The 18,741-nt window shown below is 53.6% G+C and overlaps 1 protein-coding gene across 1 annotated transcript in view; it reads right to left on the reverse strand.

Annotated features, from left to right (window-relative positions):
* Window positions 1–6,430: 6,430 nt before the first annotated feature.
* Window positions 6,431–18,741, reverse strand: part of SLC13A2 (solute carrier family 13 member 2) — a 28,349-nt gene continuing 16,038 nt past the window's right edge. Inside the window, exons 2-12 of the mRNA XM_060646757.3 lie at window positions 17,746–17,874; window positions 16,800–16,936; window positions 16,482–16,687; window positions 15,265–15,445; window positions 15,035–15,157; window positions 12,583–12,801; window positions 12,299–12,387; window positions 11,894–12,015; window positions 10,642–10,803; window positions 9,861–9,998; window positions 6,431–9,362 (exon numbers count right to left, since the gene is read on the reverse strand). Of these exons, the coding sequence (XP_060502740.1) occupies window positions 9,192–9,362; window positions 9,861–9,998; window positions 10,642–10,803; window positions 11,894–12,015; window positions 12,299–12,387; window positions 12,583–12,801; window positions 15,035–15,157; window positions 15,265–15,445; window positions 16,482–16,687; window positions 16,800–16,936; window positions 17,746–17,874 (1,677 nt within the window). The 3' untranslated portion in view covers window positions 6,431–9,191. The remainder of the gene's footprint in view (window positions 9,363–9,860; window positions 9,999–10,641; window positions 10,804–11,893; window positions 12,016–12,298; window positions 12,388–12,582; window positions 12,802–15,034; window positions 15,158–15,264; window positions 15,446–16,481; window positions 16,688–16,799; window positions 16,937–17,745; window positions 17,875–18,741) is intronic.

Below are 18,741 nucleotides of genomic sequence, written 5' to 3' on the forward strand. Positions count from 1 at the left end.
GCTCCCCAGCGGGGCCTGGGGTCTGGCTTCTGGCCTAAGGGTACGGAGGGGGCAGCTCCTCACCACTTACTCTTATTCCAAGAAGGGAGGTAATGTTCACCTGGGCTGGAGGATGGTGGTGGTCATCGGGCACCGGCGTGGAGGACACGTAAACGTTTCCTGACTTTCTGGTCTAGGTAGGGAATAATCATTTCAGAAAAGAGAGTACAGAGGCAGATAATAATGAACCCATCTGTGAGTGACGGTTAGCTGTGTCATCTTGCATACCGACCACTCGGGCCTCAGTTTCCTCATCTGTTAAATTATTTACCCATAGAGTTGTTGTGAGGACTCCGGGTTGTGTTTAAAGTCCCTAGCACAATCTCCGGTGTATAGTAGGTGTTCAATAAATGCGTGCCCCCTTTCTCTTCACTGGGCCCAGTGGTGCTGGGTGGGAAATTGCTGGTTTGCCCGCTTGGCTATAGAAAGTGTATTCTGGGGCTAGCACAGGGGCCCTGACTCAAGCCACCTTTCTCTGGGGCTCATGTTGGCAATCAAAGCCCCGTTCCCTTAACCTGATCATCAATGAAGTTTCGTAGTGAAGAGCAGCTGTCAAGACCTTCTAGTGTATTTGTTAATTACTCCTATCTGATGTATGCTGGGCTGTTACTTTTAATGCTTTTTTAAATTTTTATTTTTTAAAGTTTATTTTGAAAGAGACAGAGACAGTGCAAGTGGGGGAGGGGCAGAGAGAGAGAGAAAGAGAGAGACAGAATCCCAAGGAGGCTTCATGCTGCCAGCGCAGAGCCCAACATGGGGCTCAAATTCATGAACCCGTGAGATCGTGACCTGAGCCAAAATCAAGAGCCGGACACTTCATTGACTGAGTCACCCAGAGGTCCCTTAATGCTTTTTAAAAATTTATTATTTATTTATTTTTTATTTAAATGTTTGTTTATTTTGAGAGAGAGAGAGAGAGCGCGCACACACGTGAGAGCAGGGAGGGGCAGGTGGAGAGGGAGAGAGAATCCCAAGCAGGCTCCAGCCGTCAGCACAGAGCCCGATGTGGGGCTTGAACTCACGAACAGTGAGATCATGACCTGAGCCCAAATCAAGAGTCAGATGCTTAACTGAACTGAGCCACCCAGGTGCCCCAAATTGTTAGTTTTTGACTCATGGATGTTTCCATAGGGATAGTCTGGGCACAGGGAACCATGAAAGTTGTAAATGGGAGGCTGCTATGAATCAACATTATTCTGAAGGTCCTAACGAGTGCAGTAAGATAAGAAAAAGAAATAAGCGACATAAATATGAGAAGGAAAGAGGCAAAACCTTCAAAAATTACAAATGATGTGATTGTTTACGTAGGAAATCTAAGAGAATCAGCTGAAAAGCTCTTAGAACTAATGAGACAATTTAGTAAGATACCAGAATATATGTTAAGTATAGAAAAACGAAAACTATTTCTATGCAACTAAAACAGCCAAGTGGAAATTAAAAGGAGACACAAGATCCCATTCACAATAGTCACAATAGCATACAGTACCCAGGAATAAATACAGTACCCAGCAATAAGAAACAAAATTTAACCTGTAATGAGAAGATAAATCTGTCAATTAATACCAAACCCAAATGACAAAGCTGTTAGAGTTAGCAGGCAAGGACGTTAAAAAGAGTTTTCATATCTGAATTCCATAGTTGCAGAAAGTTAGAGACATGGAAGGGGGGGAAAAATCTAAATTAAACTTATAGAGATGATAATTACAATGCATCAGATGGAAGATTTACTGAATGGCGTCGACATTCATTGCAGGAGAAAATATTAGTAAATTGAAGACGTAACAATAGAAATAACCCAAAATGAAACACAGAGAACATAAGAAGTACATAAAATCACTTTGAAGAGGGGCGCCTGGGTGACTCAGTTGGTTCAGTGTCTGACTCTTGGTTTTAGCTCAGATCATGATCCCAGGGTCATGGGATTGAGTCCCACACTGGGCTCTGCACTGAGCATGGATCCTGCTTAAGATTCTCTCTCTCTCTCTCTCTCTCTCTCTCTCTCCCTCTCCCCATTTGCATGCACATGCTCTCTAAATAAAATAAAATAAAAAGTATAAAAAAATCTCTTTGAAGAAAATAGAACTTTATTGACAGACATAAAATAAAGCCTGAATAAATATAAAGGCAATCATGTTCCTGAATAGAAAGTTCAATATAATATTATAATGATGTCAGTTCTGCCCTAAATAATCTATAAACTGCATGTAATTCAAGTCAAGTCTAATTTTTCACCCTTTGAACCTGATGAGTTGATTCTAAACTTTGGGAAAGAGTTAATACATGAGAATAGCTTAGAGCTTTTGGAAAAGAAGACTAGTCGGGAGAACTTGCCTCCCGGGTTTCAAAATGTTTGATAAGGCTTCTGCAATTAAAACTGTGATTTAGGGGCACCTGGGTGGCTCAATCAGTTGAGCAACCAACTCTTGATTTTGGCTCTGGTCGCGATCTTGCAGTTCATGGGATCAAGCCCTGAATCCAGCTCCATGCTGACAGCATGGAGCCTGCTTGGGATTCTCTCTCCCTCTCTCTCTGCCCCTCCCCAACTCGCATGTGCTTTCTCTCAAAACAAACAAACAAACAAACAAACAAACAAAAACAAACAAAAAACCAGTGTGATTTTGGTGCAAATTAACAAATAAATAAAAAAACCTATTATTGGGGCGCCTGGGTGGCTCAGTCGGTTAAGCGTCCGACTTCGGCTCGGGTCATGATCTCGCAGTCCGTGAGTTCGAGCCCCGCATCAGGCTCTGTGCTGACAGCTCAGAGCCTGGAGCCTGTTTCAGATTCTGTGTCTCCCTCTTTCTCTGACCCTCCCCTGTTCATGCTCTCTCTCTCTCTCTGTCTCAAAAATAAATAAACGTTAAAAAAAAAACAACAAAAAAACCCCTATTATTTATTTATTTGTTTATTTATTTATATATATTTTAGAGAGAGTGAGAGAGAGAGAGTATGGGCCAGGGAAAGGGGCAGAGGGAGAGAGAGAGAGAGACAAAGAGAGAGAGAGAGAGAGAGAGGAGAATCTTAAGCAGGTTCCACACTCAGCAAGGAGCCTGACTCGGGGCTCCATCCCACGGCCCTAGGATCATGACCTGAGCCAAAATGAGGAGTCAGATGCTCAACTGACTGAGCCTTCCAGGCACCCCAACAAATAAATTAATGGAAGATAATAGAATTCAGAATAAATAGGTATTTGTGAGAATTTGGTGTATAATAGCAAGTGTTTTAAGCAGCAGGAAAGCGTAAAAAAAATTCAATAAATGGACTTGGGATAATGGACTTTCTATTTGAAAGAAGTAAAATTAAATCCTCCTTCACACTATTCATTAAAAAAAAAAAATTCAGGCAAAGGGGTGCCTGGGTGGTCCATTCGGTTAAGGTCAGCTTAGGTCATGATCTCACAGTTCATGAGTTTGTGCCCCACATCAGGCTCTGTGTTGATGGTGAGGAGCCTGCTTGAGATTCTGTCTCTCCTTCTCTCTGCCCCTCCTGTACTTGTGCTCGCTTTCTCTCTCTCTCAAAATAAGTAAATAAACTTAAAAAAAAAATAAACAGTTAAAAAAAAAAAGGCAGATGAAAGACCTGACATAAAAATGAAAGCCATAACCATAAATTTTAAAAATATAGAAAACATTTGAATAATTATGGAATAGAGAAGGCATTTTTAAGCACAACATCAAATCCAGAAGCCATAAAGGAATATGTTGATAAACTTGACAAGGTAAAAAGTATAAATTTTATTAGAACAAAATATACCATAAACAAAGATAAAAGATTAAAAAAAAAAACCCAGCCTGGAAGAAAGTGTTGCAACATATATAACAGACAAAGGATTAATATCCGTAATATATAAAGAGCTCCTCTAAATAGATAAAATGATCATAGAAAAATAGGCCAAGGACATGAGTAAGCAATTCAGAGATAAAATACAAATGGCCAATAAACACATGAAAAGATTTTTAACTTCATTCGAAATCAAGGAAATGCAAATTAATTCAGGGGCCAAGGGTCCCAGAGGGGCTCTGATGGGATGCCGGAGACACTGTGGTTTTCACCTTCTTGCACAATGGGACTCTGCTTTTGATGGTGAGATGAACTTCTTTTTCTTCAGAGACAGGATCCACCTCTGCCCCAGGAATGGGTGCGGGCTCCCTCTTTCCTTTGGGAAGTATTACTTCCTCATTGCAGGCAGCCTGGGAGTTGCAGCTTTTTGGACTGAACGGGGATTTGTGAGGTCTCTCTTCTCACATTCTCCACCTCTGGACAGGACCACCGTCTCCTTCTCTCGTCACACTGGCTCCTCAGAGTTCTCTCCTAGACTCAGAAAGTCTGTCTTGCTGTCTAACTTCAACTCTAGCTGCCGGGCTGTTAGCTCTGCTCCCCTTGGAAGGGACTTGCGTCTGGAGGTTTGGTGCCACACACATCAGCACATTCGGTGCTCATTTCGGGGCCTGTGGATGTAGCTGAGCTGGGATCTGGCCTGGTGGGACCGTAGCTGGGTGTTCAAACAGACGGGGACCAGGGGAAACTCTTATTCTCTCTGGAGACTGGACGTCAGAATCAGTTCACGGCCTGCCGCTGAGCTCTGCCCAGGGCTGTGCTGCTTTGAGCCTGTAGCAGCCCTAACTGGGGGTGGAAATCCCTGGTGCCAATGTCTGCCACGCTCCAGTCTCGGGTACGACTCTGGTGACCCCAGGGAGAAGGAAGAACATGTTTCCACCCTTGGAGGCCCCAGTGTGATGGAGGAGGGGCCCCCTCCCCGCACCCCACATCGGGACTAGCCATCTTCTGTCCGCTTCTGTTCACGTGAGCTGGACTTGTCTTCCCAACATGGGTTCCAAGTCTCGCTCCATTGGCATGGAAGACATTGATGAACATCTGCAGAGGAACTGAGGCTCTGAGGCCCTAGGACCCCATGTCAAAGAAGGGTTGGAGAGATCTGAGGTTAATCTGGATGGGCTTCCTGGGGGAGAGCGGGCAGCTCCTTGGCTGTGGGTGGCAGAGGAGCACCGGCCAGAGTTGTGGAGGGCGTGTGGCGGGGGCACCAGGTTGGGAGGTCTGAGCCTGTTCTGGTTGGCTGACCCTCTGGGAAATTCAGGGAGTTTCCAAGCCGAGAGCTTGGTGGGGGGGTTCGGGAGGGAGGGACACGGCTAGAGTCCTGCTGGGTGAGCAGGACAGGCTTCTCCTGGCTAGTCTTAATCCCTCCTGCTTTAGGAGGCAAGGTTGTGAGCTGTGAGCGAGCGGGGGCGGGGAGTAATGCCAGGGTGTGTGTGTGTGTGTGTGTGTGTGTGCGCACTGGCATCAGTGTCTCTGGAAGTACAGGTGTCCCTGCGTGTGAGCTTGCAAGTATTTACATTGCTGTGCTCATGCTCTGAGTGTGCATTAAGTCCGTGGAGCTACACTGTGATGCTGGGCGTGTCCAATGCAGAACGTATGTCCTGATGTGCGTGAACACCTGCGTACTGGTGAGAATACTCAGGTCTGACACTGTGCATCCTGATCCTTCCAATCAGTCTGCTCTATCCTCTTCCCCTGACTCTGTCCCCCCCCTCCCCCCGCTCCCCTCCCTGAAGTCGAGGGCTCACTTTTGACTGGCTGGCCCTAGTAAAACCTCATGGCTCTGCGATCATGACTAATGGGGCCCAGACTGGGGCGGAGGCTACGTGCGGCACTCTCTTCAGGCTGGTACCCACCAGGACCTCGCCCATCCCAGTCCTCCCCCACCCTTCACCCTGCACCCCCTGGCTCTACCACCCTCCATCCTATGCAGCTCACCCATCCTTTTCAGGAAGCAGCCTCCCATCTGAGACTTTGGGGAGACAGAGAAGTCACGGCCTGAGCCCCCAAGGGGTCTAACCTGGATTTGAGGACCCTAACCCCCAGAGCTGCTTTTGACCTAAGGGCCAAGCCAAGATGAGCCAGAGAGGGGGGTCAACAACCCTGCTTCCACCTTCTCCATCTCCCTGACCAGTGCCCCCTTTCCACCCCACCAGGTTTCTCTTTGGAAACTTGGCTCTGAAGGTCTTCCCTGGGCTCTCTGGCTGCCAGCTGCCCCTGAGATTGGGGCTGGCCAGCAGGAGGAGGGGTGAGGCAAACAGGACACTCACAGGGCCCTAGGGGACAGGGGAAACAGTAGGAGATGGCTCAGAAATCTGGGCCTATGTGCTGAGCTTAAAGGTGACACCAGTTCAGGGGCGCCTGGGTGGCTCAGGTCATGATCTCACAGTCTGTGAGTTCAAGCCCCGCGTTGGGCTCTGTGCTGACAGCCCAGATCCTGGAGCCTGCTTCGGATTCTGTGTCTCCCTCTCTCTCTGCCCCTCCCCTGCTCATGCTCTGTCTCTTTCTGTCTCTCTCAAAAATAAATAAAAACATTAAAAAAAAATTTTTTTTAAAAAGGTGACACCAGTTCAGGGTCACACAGCAAGCATTCCACACCCAGCAGTCTAGAAAGGGGCTTTGAGGGCAGCAGGTCCAACTTCCCTCTGGGAGCAAGAAGCCCCCCCTTTGGATGCATTTATTCACCCAGCAGTCACTGGGCCAGGCCTTGTACTGGGAACTGGCGACACAGCTGCACGAGTCAGACTGTCCCTAGGTTGTTTCTGGCCTCATTCATCTTCTCTAGCAACAGGGAGTTCACTACCACAGAAGTTCTTGTGTCCCAGCACTGTGCAGATTCAGCTTCGGGGAGACACCCAGAGCCCCACCTCCTTACCTTTCTGGAAGTGGTGGGAGAAAGGGTGCGGGTGCCCAGGCAGAGAGGGGGCAGACCCTCGTCCCTGCGGTGCCCCATCCACCTGCCACAGCCCTAGTGTGTGCAGGAGGAGACGAGCTGCCAGGCTGCCTGCGCAAACCGGACCTGGGCTGACAGGCCCTTCCTTCAAAGGCTGGCCCAGTCCGTGCCACTTTATGGCCCAGCTAATGACGGTGATTAGGCCGACAGGTGCTCCCTGCCTCCCATCCGCCCTCCCGCCTGCTGAGAAGGGTGGTTTCTGACACCTGGGGGACGCCTGCCCCGAGCTCTGCCAGAACACCCACCGCCACCGACCCCTCAACTGTCAGGCCAGCCTTCGCCCACCTCATCCGCAGAGAACTCAGGTCCTCCCCTGCTGGGACTGCTGTGTGCCCTCTGTCCCCATCTGGCCCTCTCTGAGTAGGACTGAGGGGGATCTGGGTAGGTATGAAGGGAAGCTGAGAACAGTGGGTGGGGGCATGTGCCCCTGAGAAGCACACCTACCTCTTCCCCAGCTAAGGTTGGATGGTGGGTACCCAACTAGGATCCAGAAGAAAGGAGAGCAGGCGGGTCTTCCTTGCAGATGAGGCTGGGGCTGCTCCTTAAGAACCTATTGCATTGTGGGTAAGCCCCTGGAAAAATCCCACCATTCTGGAGCGATTGGCCCACTCCCAGTCGAGGGATGCTGTTGCCTTGGGCCTTGGGGGTCCTAGTGTGGGTCTGGGAGAGAGCCGTGATTTATGACTGTGCTTCATGAGTGAGGAATGCCAGCCTGGGGGGCTGGGGGGGGGGGGGGCGGAGCACTTGCCTGACACTCCTCACTCTGCTGGGTGTCTGGCGTGTCCTGTCAGGATCTCTTGTCCCCTGGGGACAGCCATGTTCTCCCACACGCGGCAGCCCCCTCCCATCTGCACCTCGAACCTCCAGCTCCGGGAGGACTGAGTGACGGCCCAGCAGAGGGGGAATCCACAATTGCATCCTTTCTGGTTTTCTGTCTTCACAAACCAGCCCCCTCTGTCAGTGGGCATGACAGTGATGGTAAATGGCTCTTTTTTCTCCCACTGCTGCAGGAGGTAACTGGATGAGACTTTTGGAAACTTCCATCCGGATGAACCCAAGGCTTATGTGCCACTGTCCACAGTGAGAGACTTGGGACTAAAACAAAGATGAGCTTCCGGCCCCAGGAAGGGCCATTGAGCTCCTAGAACGGATGGTGGGCGTGGCATCGCCCTTCCCCCCACTTCCCCCCACCTTGCCAGATGAAGGAAGACTCTGGAGTTCATGGAGGGGGCGGGGAGCAGAGGAGGGTCGGAGGTGAGGCAGGGAGGCAGAATGATCCAGAGTGTTGCCTGGTCCTGCACTCCGAAGGCCATGCCAGTTTCGAACCTGTTCCTGTGAGTCTCACTTTCGTCCTTCTTGCTGCAGGCTGCCTTTCTGGGTGAGGGTCCCTCTTTCTGGACACCTAGCATGGGTCAGTCTGCCTTCCCTAGTCTGGTGGGACTGGTTTTTCAAGCTGGAGGAGGGGTCGGTGAGGAATTGGCAGAGGCAGACAGTTTTATGTAAATGCCCAGGGAGTGCTCTGGGAACGGGGAGGCCGGTTTCCCCAAAGACACGCAGGGACTGGCCGCTCCCAATTAGCCGGGGCTGGTGATGTCAGTGCTGCTTTCCTGGGTGGCTGCGCCCACTCCAATCGGCCTTGGCAGGGGTTCCTGGCCATTACCTTCTTCCTCGAGTGGGAGGGGTGCCGAGGGGGCCACCATACAGGTCGGGGGCCAAGTCCCCTCCCACCGCACGTACTCCTCAACCTGAGGCTTGAACCATGCTGTGGACCAGCCCTGGAAAGTGTCATGAAGAACCAGCCCGGATTCTACTGAAAAAGACTTTAATGGGGCTAATATTCCAACCCTCCCCCCAAACCTGAGACGCTGGGGAGACCTCAGTGGACGGGCTGGTCCCAGAGGCTGTTGCCATGGCAACTGCTGGTAGATGCCGCTCCCCAGGCTGCCCCAACCCCAAGTTTCAATAAATACAGTGCAAAGGGGTCTGGGCACCCACCCAGCAGGGGAGACAAGGACCCGGAGTGCTAGAGAGGGCAGGTCGCATGGTCTGTGAGCTCACACGTGCACACACTGCGAAACATACACACTGAGGATCGTGTACACACACAAGAAACCCCCTCTCAGGCATCCTCACGTGACACACCATCCTCACATACACACTCACATCCATCCATATATATATATATACACATTATCCTCAGGTACACAGGGCAGAGCACTCCCATCCCTTCCTTACAGACACACGCGAGGTTCTGTATATATGTGCCTTTCTCTCAGGGCTTGGCCTGGAGCCCCGGTGTCCCGTCCTGGCTCAGAGGAATGACAACAGGTGGGTCTTCCTGGTCTTGGCCAGGTGATACCCTGGTCTAGGGGCGAGGTGTTGTGGTGTTTGCCTGGTTGGCCATGCAGTTGGCTGTGGTGTTGGAGTAGGCCCAGGAGGGGAAGGTGTACAGGCTGAAGATGGGGAAGCTCCAGCTGTTGATGGCCAGCGTGATGACCAGCACTCCGATGATGTTGAGCAGGAATCCCGTTCGGGCCTGGTGCGAGGAGAGCCAGTCTGAGCGACCCGTTGCTGAGCCGGGCCAGTACCCAGCCCTTGGTGTTCACGGGTGCTCAAGAGCTCTCTTACCACAACACTCTCCCCGGAAGTCTGCCTGTGGGTCTGACCCGCAGCACCAGGCAGCGCCCCCTCCCTCTTGCTTTAATCCCGGTGCTAAGAAGGGCAAAGGAAGCCCTTCCTGAGCGTTCAGGGCCTTGGGCTTCGTTCGAGTCCTTCTCCCCGGGTACAGGTGCCCTAGCACCTGGGAGCCTTCCCTAAATTCCTCACCCCCTCCTCTCCCTCTTGTGTGGTTGGCAGGGTCTGAAGATGCTCCAGCTGGGGATCATGGCACAACCCTCCTGCTGTCCCCCAGCCTGCACAGGCTTTGCTCTTAACGCTGAGAATCTCAGTGGCTTTAGGCTTCTTTGTGGTCCACCAAGAAGGGAGGACAGAGCAGAAAGGAGCACTGAAGCACTCAGGTCCCACTGCTACTCACCATATCAGACACTTTGAGGCCTCCGAAAGAGAAGACTATGGCGTTGGGTGGGGTGGCCACAGGCAGCATGAAGGCCAGGGAGGCAGACAGCGTGCAGGGGAGCATGACATAGAGAGGGTGGAGGCAGATGGCCTGGGCCTGGACGGGGAGACAGTGGACAGAACTGATCCCAGTCCTCATCCCAGAGAGGAAGACGTGGCCCCCAATTCTCCCCCTTCCTCCCTCTGGGGGACAACCTTCCCCGCCCCCCAACAACATAGACTCTGGCCATGAACCCCACCACTTCTGCCAGAAGGCACTGGTGACCTGGGAAGGGCCCCTTGACCTCTCTGGAGGGGATGAGTGTGCGGCCCTGCCCAGCGGGGCGTGGTGAGGGGAGGGGCCCATAAAACGGATCTCAAAGGGGCTCTGGGGTGTCATCAAAGGCTGCGGGAACGCGCCAGGGGAGGAAGGGGCTGGGGACGCTCCAGGGAGTAATTTCAACCTGTCACCTCAGGACTGACCAGAACAGGGGCTGGGCCCGGGAGGTGGGCGAGGCCACCAGTGAGGCCCATCAGGATACTCAAGGGGTAACGTCACCAGGGATGGAGTGAGTCAGGGGCCAGAGGGCCTTGTGGCCCGAGGTAGCTGAAAAGTCTGGGGAAGGGCGGCCGCTCAGGGGTCTTCTTCCGGAAATGAGAGGAGGTGCAGACAGGTCACTCCAACCCGCAGGTGGGGCCCCTGGGTGGGGTGGGGTGGGCAGGAGGGCTGCCTGGAGGAAGTGTCTGCAGGACCAGCTCACCATGGAGGCCAGAATGGGCAGGAAAAGTGTGGTGGTGGCCACGTTGCTGGTGCACTCAGTGAAGGTGGCAATCAGCAGGCAGAGGATGAAGGCAATGGCGGGAGGTGGCACATTCTGTAGCGGGGTCAGCTTGTCCCCCAGCCACTCGGACAGTCCTGATTTCTGTGGCAGAGGAGAGGTTCTCTGTGTGAGAGGTTGAGGTTCTCTAGAGAGACCTCTCTAGAGTCTTCAGAGTCAGGGCAGCTTGGGAAGGAAGGTTAAACCCGGGCAGAACCAGGAGGTGCCCTCAAAGTGATTTTGAAGAACATTTGGATGTAGGGAGAAGGGTCAGATGAGAAGCTAGGAGAGGGGGCCAAAGGGTCTTCTTAGGAAACCGGGGGCCTGGTGGGAGGAAAGACCTTTAACTCCACTTACTCCCGCTCTCCCAACCTCTCTTAGGAGCTCCCCGGCCATCTTCAGCCCTCTCCCTGCCTCCTCCAGCCCAGCAGGTTGGCAGGAGAGAGAAGGGGGAAGGGCCCTTGCTATAAAGGCTGGGCAAGAGGCTGACAGAAGAATGGGGACAGTCCACAGAGTCATAAGGGCTCCAAGGTCTTTCCCTGTCCACATCTGTAATACCAGACTGTGAGTCCCAGGGAGCTGGGACTTTATCTCCTACAATGCTGCCCACCCAGCCCCCAGCACAGTGCTTGGCCCCTTGAACTAACAACCTGAGATCCAGGAGTCCCTGGCACCACTCTCCGACCCGGGGAAGCTGCCTCCTGTCTGCGCACTGAACAAGCTTAGCCAGAACACTGAGGCCCAGGGGCGCACGTTCAGGGATTTCCCTCTTGGATGGAGGCTCTGGAGAATGAATGATGGCCTGATGCCCAAAGCCTGGCTGGGTGTGATCATGGCGCCCCCTGGTGGCCCCAGTGGGTCAATTGTGTCCACCCAATGCTCGCTTCTCCCTGGTGCTAAAGCTATTGCATCCTCTGTCTGGTGGTTGCTGAGAACAGTCCCTGCCTCACAGAGAAGGCTGCCTTCCCTTTGGCTTTGAGAATCCCAACAGGGAGAGGTGACTGTGGCTTGTGTTTCCGCCCCCTCTCTTAGCCGGGGCTCTGACCTGTCGCTCCAGCTGCTGCAAAGACTCTGCCCACAAGGAGGCTCCTTAGTGGGGATCAGGTCTCCCCCGTGTGGGATAGAAGCAGGGCACCTCTTTCCCTGTGCCAGGGTCTCCCTCAAACAGTCTGGGGGGAGGGCAGGTGTTTCTCACCTCACTGCCCTTGGCCAGGGCAAAGCCACCACCCAGAAGGAAGACGATATTCCAGGGCATCTTCTCATTCACTGTCTTCCAGTTGAGGAGGGCAGGAGGGGCCTTCAGCCTCCCTGGTTTGTCTATTTCCCAGGCAGAGGAGGATGGGTCACCAAGGGCCAACAGGTTTTTCCTCCCCTCCACTTGGGTCTCTCTCTGGGTCCCTATCTGAGTTTAATGCACGTGGGAGAGGGACCCTCAGTTCGGCAACATCCTTACTTTGCCCCTGAGCTCCTGCACCCTTGGCAACTCATCCCCACCTCTCTGGGCTTTTACCACTCCTGTCAAGTGTGGTTGAAGGCACATTTCATGACAGAAGGCAGAGGCTGCCCAGAGCCCCTTCCCTGCCCCAGTCCAGGTTCTTACCTGGATCTTGAGTCAGCCCTGGGATCTTGGAGGGCACCAAGAACATAATTATGCCAATGAAGATGGCCACTGTCCCATCGGACGCCATGCTGTGGGCAGGGCAAGCAGGGCAGGCTTAGTGGCTCAGGTCTGCTCAGGGTCATCGGGTGGAAAGGCGGTGGAGAGGAGCCCCCTCCCACAGACGTGCCAAGTCCTCTTGACGCGTCCTCTCCACCGTGTTACCTCCTGGTCGGCACCAGGAGGTGAGCCCCAGAAGGATTCCCTGTCTCCCCCAGAATGCTCACCTTTTCCCATCCTTGTCGGGAAAAGCCAGGTTGCCCCAGCCAAGGAAAAAGCCGGGCTCCCGCGTGAACCATAGCACCACCAAGATGACAAAGAGGACAGAGACAGCCTTCTCTGCAAAGCTCATGGGGCCCAGTAGCTTGTGTTCTGTTTGGATGATGTGGAAGGCTGCCTGCTCTTGCTCCCGCTGGTGTCCGCCAAAGCCAAAGTTCTTCAGGAAGCTGCAGGCAGGGGGCGGGGGGTGGGGGGCAGTTCTTGAGGGCCCCGCACCAGGCAGGGGAAGCAAGGGGTTCTGAGTGCCTGTGTTATACTGCCAAGACCACCTCAGTGTTGCCACACGAAGGCCTTGGACCCACCCAAGGTTCTGGAAGAAGAGTAGAAGACTCTCAGGGCGTCACGGTTCTTAGCAGAGACAAGGCTGGGGCTCCAGGGACAGGTCTCTCCATCTGCCCCATTGACTCCCTGTCCCTCCAGAAATTCTCTTGTGCTAAGCCGTCCTTTGCTCAGAGTGAGGTGGATCTAGAGGCCTGGACCCCACGGTTCCTTCTGACTCCAGATCACCCTCCCCTCTTCCGACAGCCTTTCGGGAAACCCTCCCCTCCCTCTCCTACCTGCTTCTGGGCATCCAACTCCTGCCAGCCTGAGCCCCACCAACATCACTCTTAGAGGCACAGAGGCTGCCACTCACTCCTGTGTGCCCCTTGCTTCACTCAGGTTTATTTCTAACTTTTCTCTTGGGCAAATCTCAACTCCCCGAGGGACTGTGCGTTCCTCAATGGCAAAGACCACAATTCACACATCTTTGAATCCCCTGTGGTGCCTTGCATATGCTGGTCTCTTTGACTACACCTCGCCTTGTACCAGTGCCCAGCCTCAACCCAGCCTCCTTGCACCTGCCCAAGCGAATTTTCCAAAGGACAGCAGCAATACTTAAAAACTTTCAATGTGTCGGGAGCCTGGGTGTTAAGCATTCGACTTCAGCTCAAGTCATGATCTCGTGGTGTGTGAGTTCGAGCCCCACCCTGGGCTCTGTGCTGAGAACTCAGAGCCTAGAGCCTGCTTGGGATTCTGTGTCGCCCTCTCTCTCTGCCCCTCCCCTGCTTGCATTCTGTTTTTCTCTCTCTCAAAAACAAATAAACATTTAAAAAAATAACCAAAAAACGTTCAATGTCCCCCCCCCCCCTTACTTCCCTCCCTCCCCACCACCACCTGGACAGGAAGGGCAAATAACAACTCATACCACAATACCATTCATATCACTACTCCTAGCCTGTACTCGTAGCAGACATCACCAGTCAATCCCAGACTCAATTCCAACTGAGCTCTAGCAAGGTCTCACATTCACAAGGTTTTCTTTTCTTTTCTTTTTAAAAAATATTTATTTATTTGGAGGAGATCACAAGTTGGGGGGCAGAGAGAGGAGGACGGAGGATCTGAAGCGGGCTCTGTGCTGACAGGCTGACAGCAGTGAGCCTAATGTGGGGCTCGAAAGCTCAAACCAGGGAACTGCGAGATCGTGACCTGAGCCAACCTGAAGTCGGACGCTCAACCGACTGGGCCACGCAGGTGCCCCAAGGTCTCACAAGATTTTCAACTCAGACTTCTAGTCACTACCAGTAACCCAGGGTTGGAAGTAAGAATAAAGCCTATTTACTACTCTTGGCCTCAAGGGCAAGGTCCAAACCGTTTATGTGGCACACAGGATCCTCCATAATCTTCCCCTGCCTGCTTCTCCAGCTTCAACTCCTAATATTCCGTTTTGCTCTTTACGTTTCAACCAAACAAAACTAGAGTTTTCCCAAACACATGGTCTTTCTTGCCTCTGTACCTATGCACAAGCTGTTCCTGCTGCCTGGAATGTCTTCACCCCATTCTCCACCTGGCTGGCTTCTAGTTCTACAAGACTCACTTCGGTCAGCATGTCCTCCGGGGGCCTTCTGGCATCTCCACTATCCTGGGCCGTGTTCCTGCAGCCCCCGGACTTCCTTCTGTCACGGCCCCTGCCATACCATCACCCATTGGATGGTGAGCTCCAAGGACAGGGCCCGTGCCTAATGTCCTCTAGCATTCTCCGTGCCTAATACGGGGCCAGATGTAAGTAGACCGCAACAAATGCTTTTGTAAGTGGCCGTGTTCACGGTGCACTCAAGCATTTACCAAAGGACGGTGGAGCCTTATGGGATGGATCTGGCCTGGGCATCGGGAGACCTGGTTTTCAATGTCAGCATGGACAAATCTAGTTGAATACCGCCCCTCGAGCCTCCGTTTGCTCATCTGCTAAATGGGGTCATACTCTCCATCCAGTAAGCCCCTCAAATGGGGATGCTAGGTACATAGGCCTTGGGAGGGCATTATATCCTCTGTCACAGTGGCCAGCCACCTGGTTACCCAACGGGAAACTCCCAGAGGGTAAAGGCAGGCGCCCGGGCTTCTTTCGTTCAGTCCACCACTTACTTGAACCCCAGGAAGAGCACCTGCAGCCACAGCCAGGCAAGCAGCAGCAAGATGACCATGGTGGGGAAGGCAAAGCCGAACCAGGAGGCGAAGTTCACCACGTTGCCGTTTTCGGGGAAGAGCCTGAAGGGGGATACGGGCTCCTGCGTGACCCTGCCCGCTGACCGGCCGGCCCCAGCGGCCTCCCTGGGGAAGGGCAGGTGCCCCACCCCCCAGCCCCAGTCACTCACGAGTTGACCTGGCCTTGCAGCACCAGGTTGGGGGTGGTGCCGGTGAGCGTGGCGATGCCCCCGATGCTGGCCGAGTAGCACACACACAGGCTCATGCCCTGGCTAAAGCGGACCCGCTGCCTGTCCTTCTGTGCCTTCGGCTCTGAAGAAGCAGGCGGGACAGGGTGGACCTGCCCATTATCTGGGAACGAGGGAGAGCTTCAGTGGGGGGTGGGCGCAGGGCCACCTCTGGGGAGCATGGCCGGAGTGTTCCGCAGCCTCCGGGGGCCTTGTCAGTGGACAGCTGAGACCCATCCCCCCGGGTGAGGGGAGCGGGCAGGGGTGTGTCCAGGTCTGCAAGGGAGGCTCAGGCCGGGTGGGTCCTCAGACACCATCTGGCCCAAACTCTCTCTTGACAGAGGGAGATGGAGACACAGAGAATGGAAGAGGACTATTCAAACAAGATGAACGGAGCCTGGATCCCTGATGGCCCACCCAGACTCTGGCTCCCTGCCTCCCAGGGTGACCCAGCATCTTGGTTTGCCCAGGACTGAAGGGATTCTCAGAACATGGGACTTTTTTTTTTTTTTTACGTTTATTCATGTTTGAGAGACAGTGAGAGACACAGGATGAGTGGGGGAAGGGGCAGAGGGAGGGAGACAACAGAATCCGAAACAGGCTCCAGGCTCTGAGCTGCCAGCACAGAGCCCGACTCGAGGCTCGAGCCCGTGAACTGTGAGATCATGACCTGAGCCGAAGTTGTATGCTTAACCGACTGAGCCAGCCGGGCGTCCCAGAACATGGGACTTCAAAACATTTTTTATGATTTTATTTTTTAAAAATGTTTATTATTTATTTTGAGAGAGAGAGAGGAAGAGAGAGAATCCCTGTGAGCAGGGGAGGGGGAGAGAGAGAGGAAGAGAGAGAATCCCAAACAGGCTCCACGCACAGTGGATCCTGACTCGGTGTGAGATCCCATGACCCTGAGCTCATGACCTGAGCCGAAATCAAGAGGTGGACGCTCAACCGACTGAGCCACCCGGGTGCCCCGTGGGACTTTTTGTTTTAAAACTAAGACAGTCTTGGGCAAACCAGGACAAGTTGGTCACTGTACATCTTGCCTCCCTTTTGTCTCCCTGGGGGCTCCAAGATGACCACCCCTGTCGTGGACATCATCTCAGACCCTCCCCAAGGGCCGGGGGTGGGGGCGGGGCAGGGTCGAGCCTCATCCTTCTCACCAAGCTTGGTCACGTCCTTCTGGGGACTTGGTTCCTGGAGCTCAAAGGTGGGGTTGTCGCTGCCCTCCTCTACATCCTTGCCTGTGGGCGTCTTGTACAGCTGTTCCAGAACAGCATGTGCGATGGGCACCATCATGGCCGTGGTGGCTGTGTTGCTGATCCACATGGACAGGAAGGCCGTGACCAACATGAAGCCCAACAGCAGCCTAGGGACAGACAGACAGACACACTGGCTGGTATTCCAGTGTCCCTGCGGGGACTGGATACCCAGAACACCACCCGCTCCAGGTTTCCCAGTCCTGGTTGGTGAGCACTCACAGGGCAGGCCGCACCCCGATGATGAGGAGCACGCGGAGGGCAATGCGTTTGTGCAGATTCCAGTGCTCCACAGCGATGGCCACGAGCAACCCCCCGACGAACAGGATGTTGGTGTCCTTAAAGTACTCGATGCACACCTGGCAGGCAGGGACAGCTGAGAGGCAGGAAGGGGTCTCCCCCTGTGCCCCTGTGCCCCTGGGCAGAAGCTACAGTCACTGACATTCCCACAAACAGGGGTTGGTCTCTGGGCTCTCGGAACCAAATGGAAATGGTCTTTGGATCATCTTCCATTTAATATTAACCAGGTTCCTCTCTTCCTGCCAAACTCCTTCTTTCTCCCCTCAGGAACGAGTGCGAGGTAATCTAGCCTGATCCCAGTCATGTTTCAAGCCATTGACTAGGAGCTAGAGAATTTAGTGCGGATTCTGGAAACTACGGCAGTGGTTCTCAAATTGTGGTCCATAAGCTGGCATCATCACCAACCTGGAGCTTGCGAGGAACGAAATGCTCAGGCCCTGCCCCAGATCCACTGAATCAGAAACTCTGGGGGGGTAGGGCCCAGCAATCTGTTTCAACCAGCCCCGAGGGTGATCCTGACACACGCTCATGTTTCAGGGTCACTGAACCCAGAAAATACAAGTTCTTTAGCTGACTTTCAAGGCCCCTTTTCCTGGGTCACCAGGCCTTTCCACCTCCCTGGCCTACACCTGGTCCGCTTTGAATTAGCTCTCAACACCAACCATGCACTTCTAGAACGCACGCCCCCCCTGCTCCCCTGCGTCTTCTAGCTGACTCCTCCTTTAGTGCTCCCTGACCTGCCAAGCAGAGGCGAGGACCCCTCTTCCGTGTGCCCTGCCTGTGAGGAGTCTTCTTCCTTCACCAGTGTTTTAGAGCAGACCCCCTCCATACCGGGAGCCTTTCCTCTTGGGAAAGGGGGGAGGCTTACCTCGGAGGCATCCATTATGCCCATCATGGGGTACAGGATGATGGGGAAGAGGGCGGTGACAGCCAGGGGCAGAGCCTCGGTGCACCAGAAGAGCGCCATGAGGATGATGGAGTAGGCACAGTAGGCTTCCTGTGGGCGGGAGAGGGGTGGCAGAGCTGTTGCTGGGGCAGGCCTGTGTCCCGGAGCCACGTCACCTCCTGCCCCCAGAGAAAACAGGCCATTTGTAACAGCGGAGTGAGAGCGTGTGAAACCCACAGTCATTGATAACAGAGTCTAAGTCCCATTTCAAAACGGAAATAAAAAACAAAGCAAGGCACTCACCACCTTGTCTTTGACCTTGAGGAGGCTAGGCATTATGATCCAGCCATAATGGAGAGTCTAGATTTGGGTATCAAGCCCCACTCAGCCCGAGGGCACTGCGGTGGGCCAAAGTGAGGATCCCCCGGAGGAGATGGGGCTCATCTAGAAAAGACCCGGGGCCTGGCCAGTGTGGACTCCAGCCTGGCACCTCGGCCTTCCCTGGCTTTGTCAGAGCCTGTAAGAATATATTTGTATGACGATGTAATGCATTTTTGTTCCCTCTCCCAGAAGGTGAGCTCCGTGAGGACAGACTCCATTTTGCCGCATCTAGGTGCTTGGAGCTCAGAACCCCCAGCAGGCTTCAGAGCAAGTTTTTTCTGAAAGACTGAATCACTGGGAAGTTTTGGAATAGTGGGAGCAAGCCTGTCCTGACCACTGCATCGCACATTTCCAGGGGGTGCCATTCACATTTATAGAAGACGTGAAAGGTTCCCCCATCCCTGAGTTGTGCAGGGAGATGGTGGGAGGGGTAAACCCTGAGACACGGTTTTGCAAACCTTTGGGTACCAGAGGCTCTCCTTTCTCTGACAGGGCCCCCAGGTCTAGAGGGGGCTGGCCTCAGACGTGGGAGGGGACCTGGAGCAGAAATGGAAGTCAGAGAGTCGGCCCCGGCGTCCTGGGGCCCCAGTGACATGG

The sequence above is a fragment of the Panthera onca genome, chromosome E1 (genome assembly GCF_046562875.1).
Source record: "Panthera onca isolate mPanOnc1 chromosome E1, mPanOnc1 haplotype 2, whole genome shotgun sequence".
NCBI classification, from domain to species: Eukaryota; Metazoa; Chordata; class Mammalia; order Carnivora; family Felidae; genus Panthera; species Panthera onca.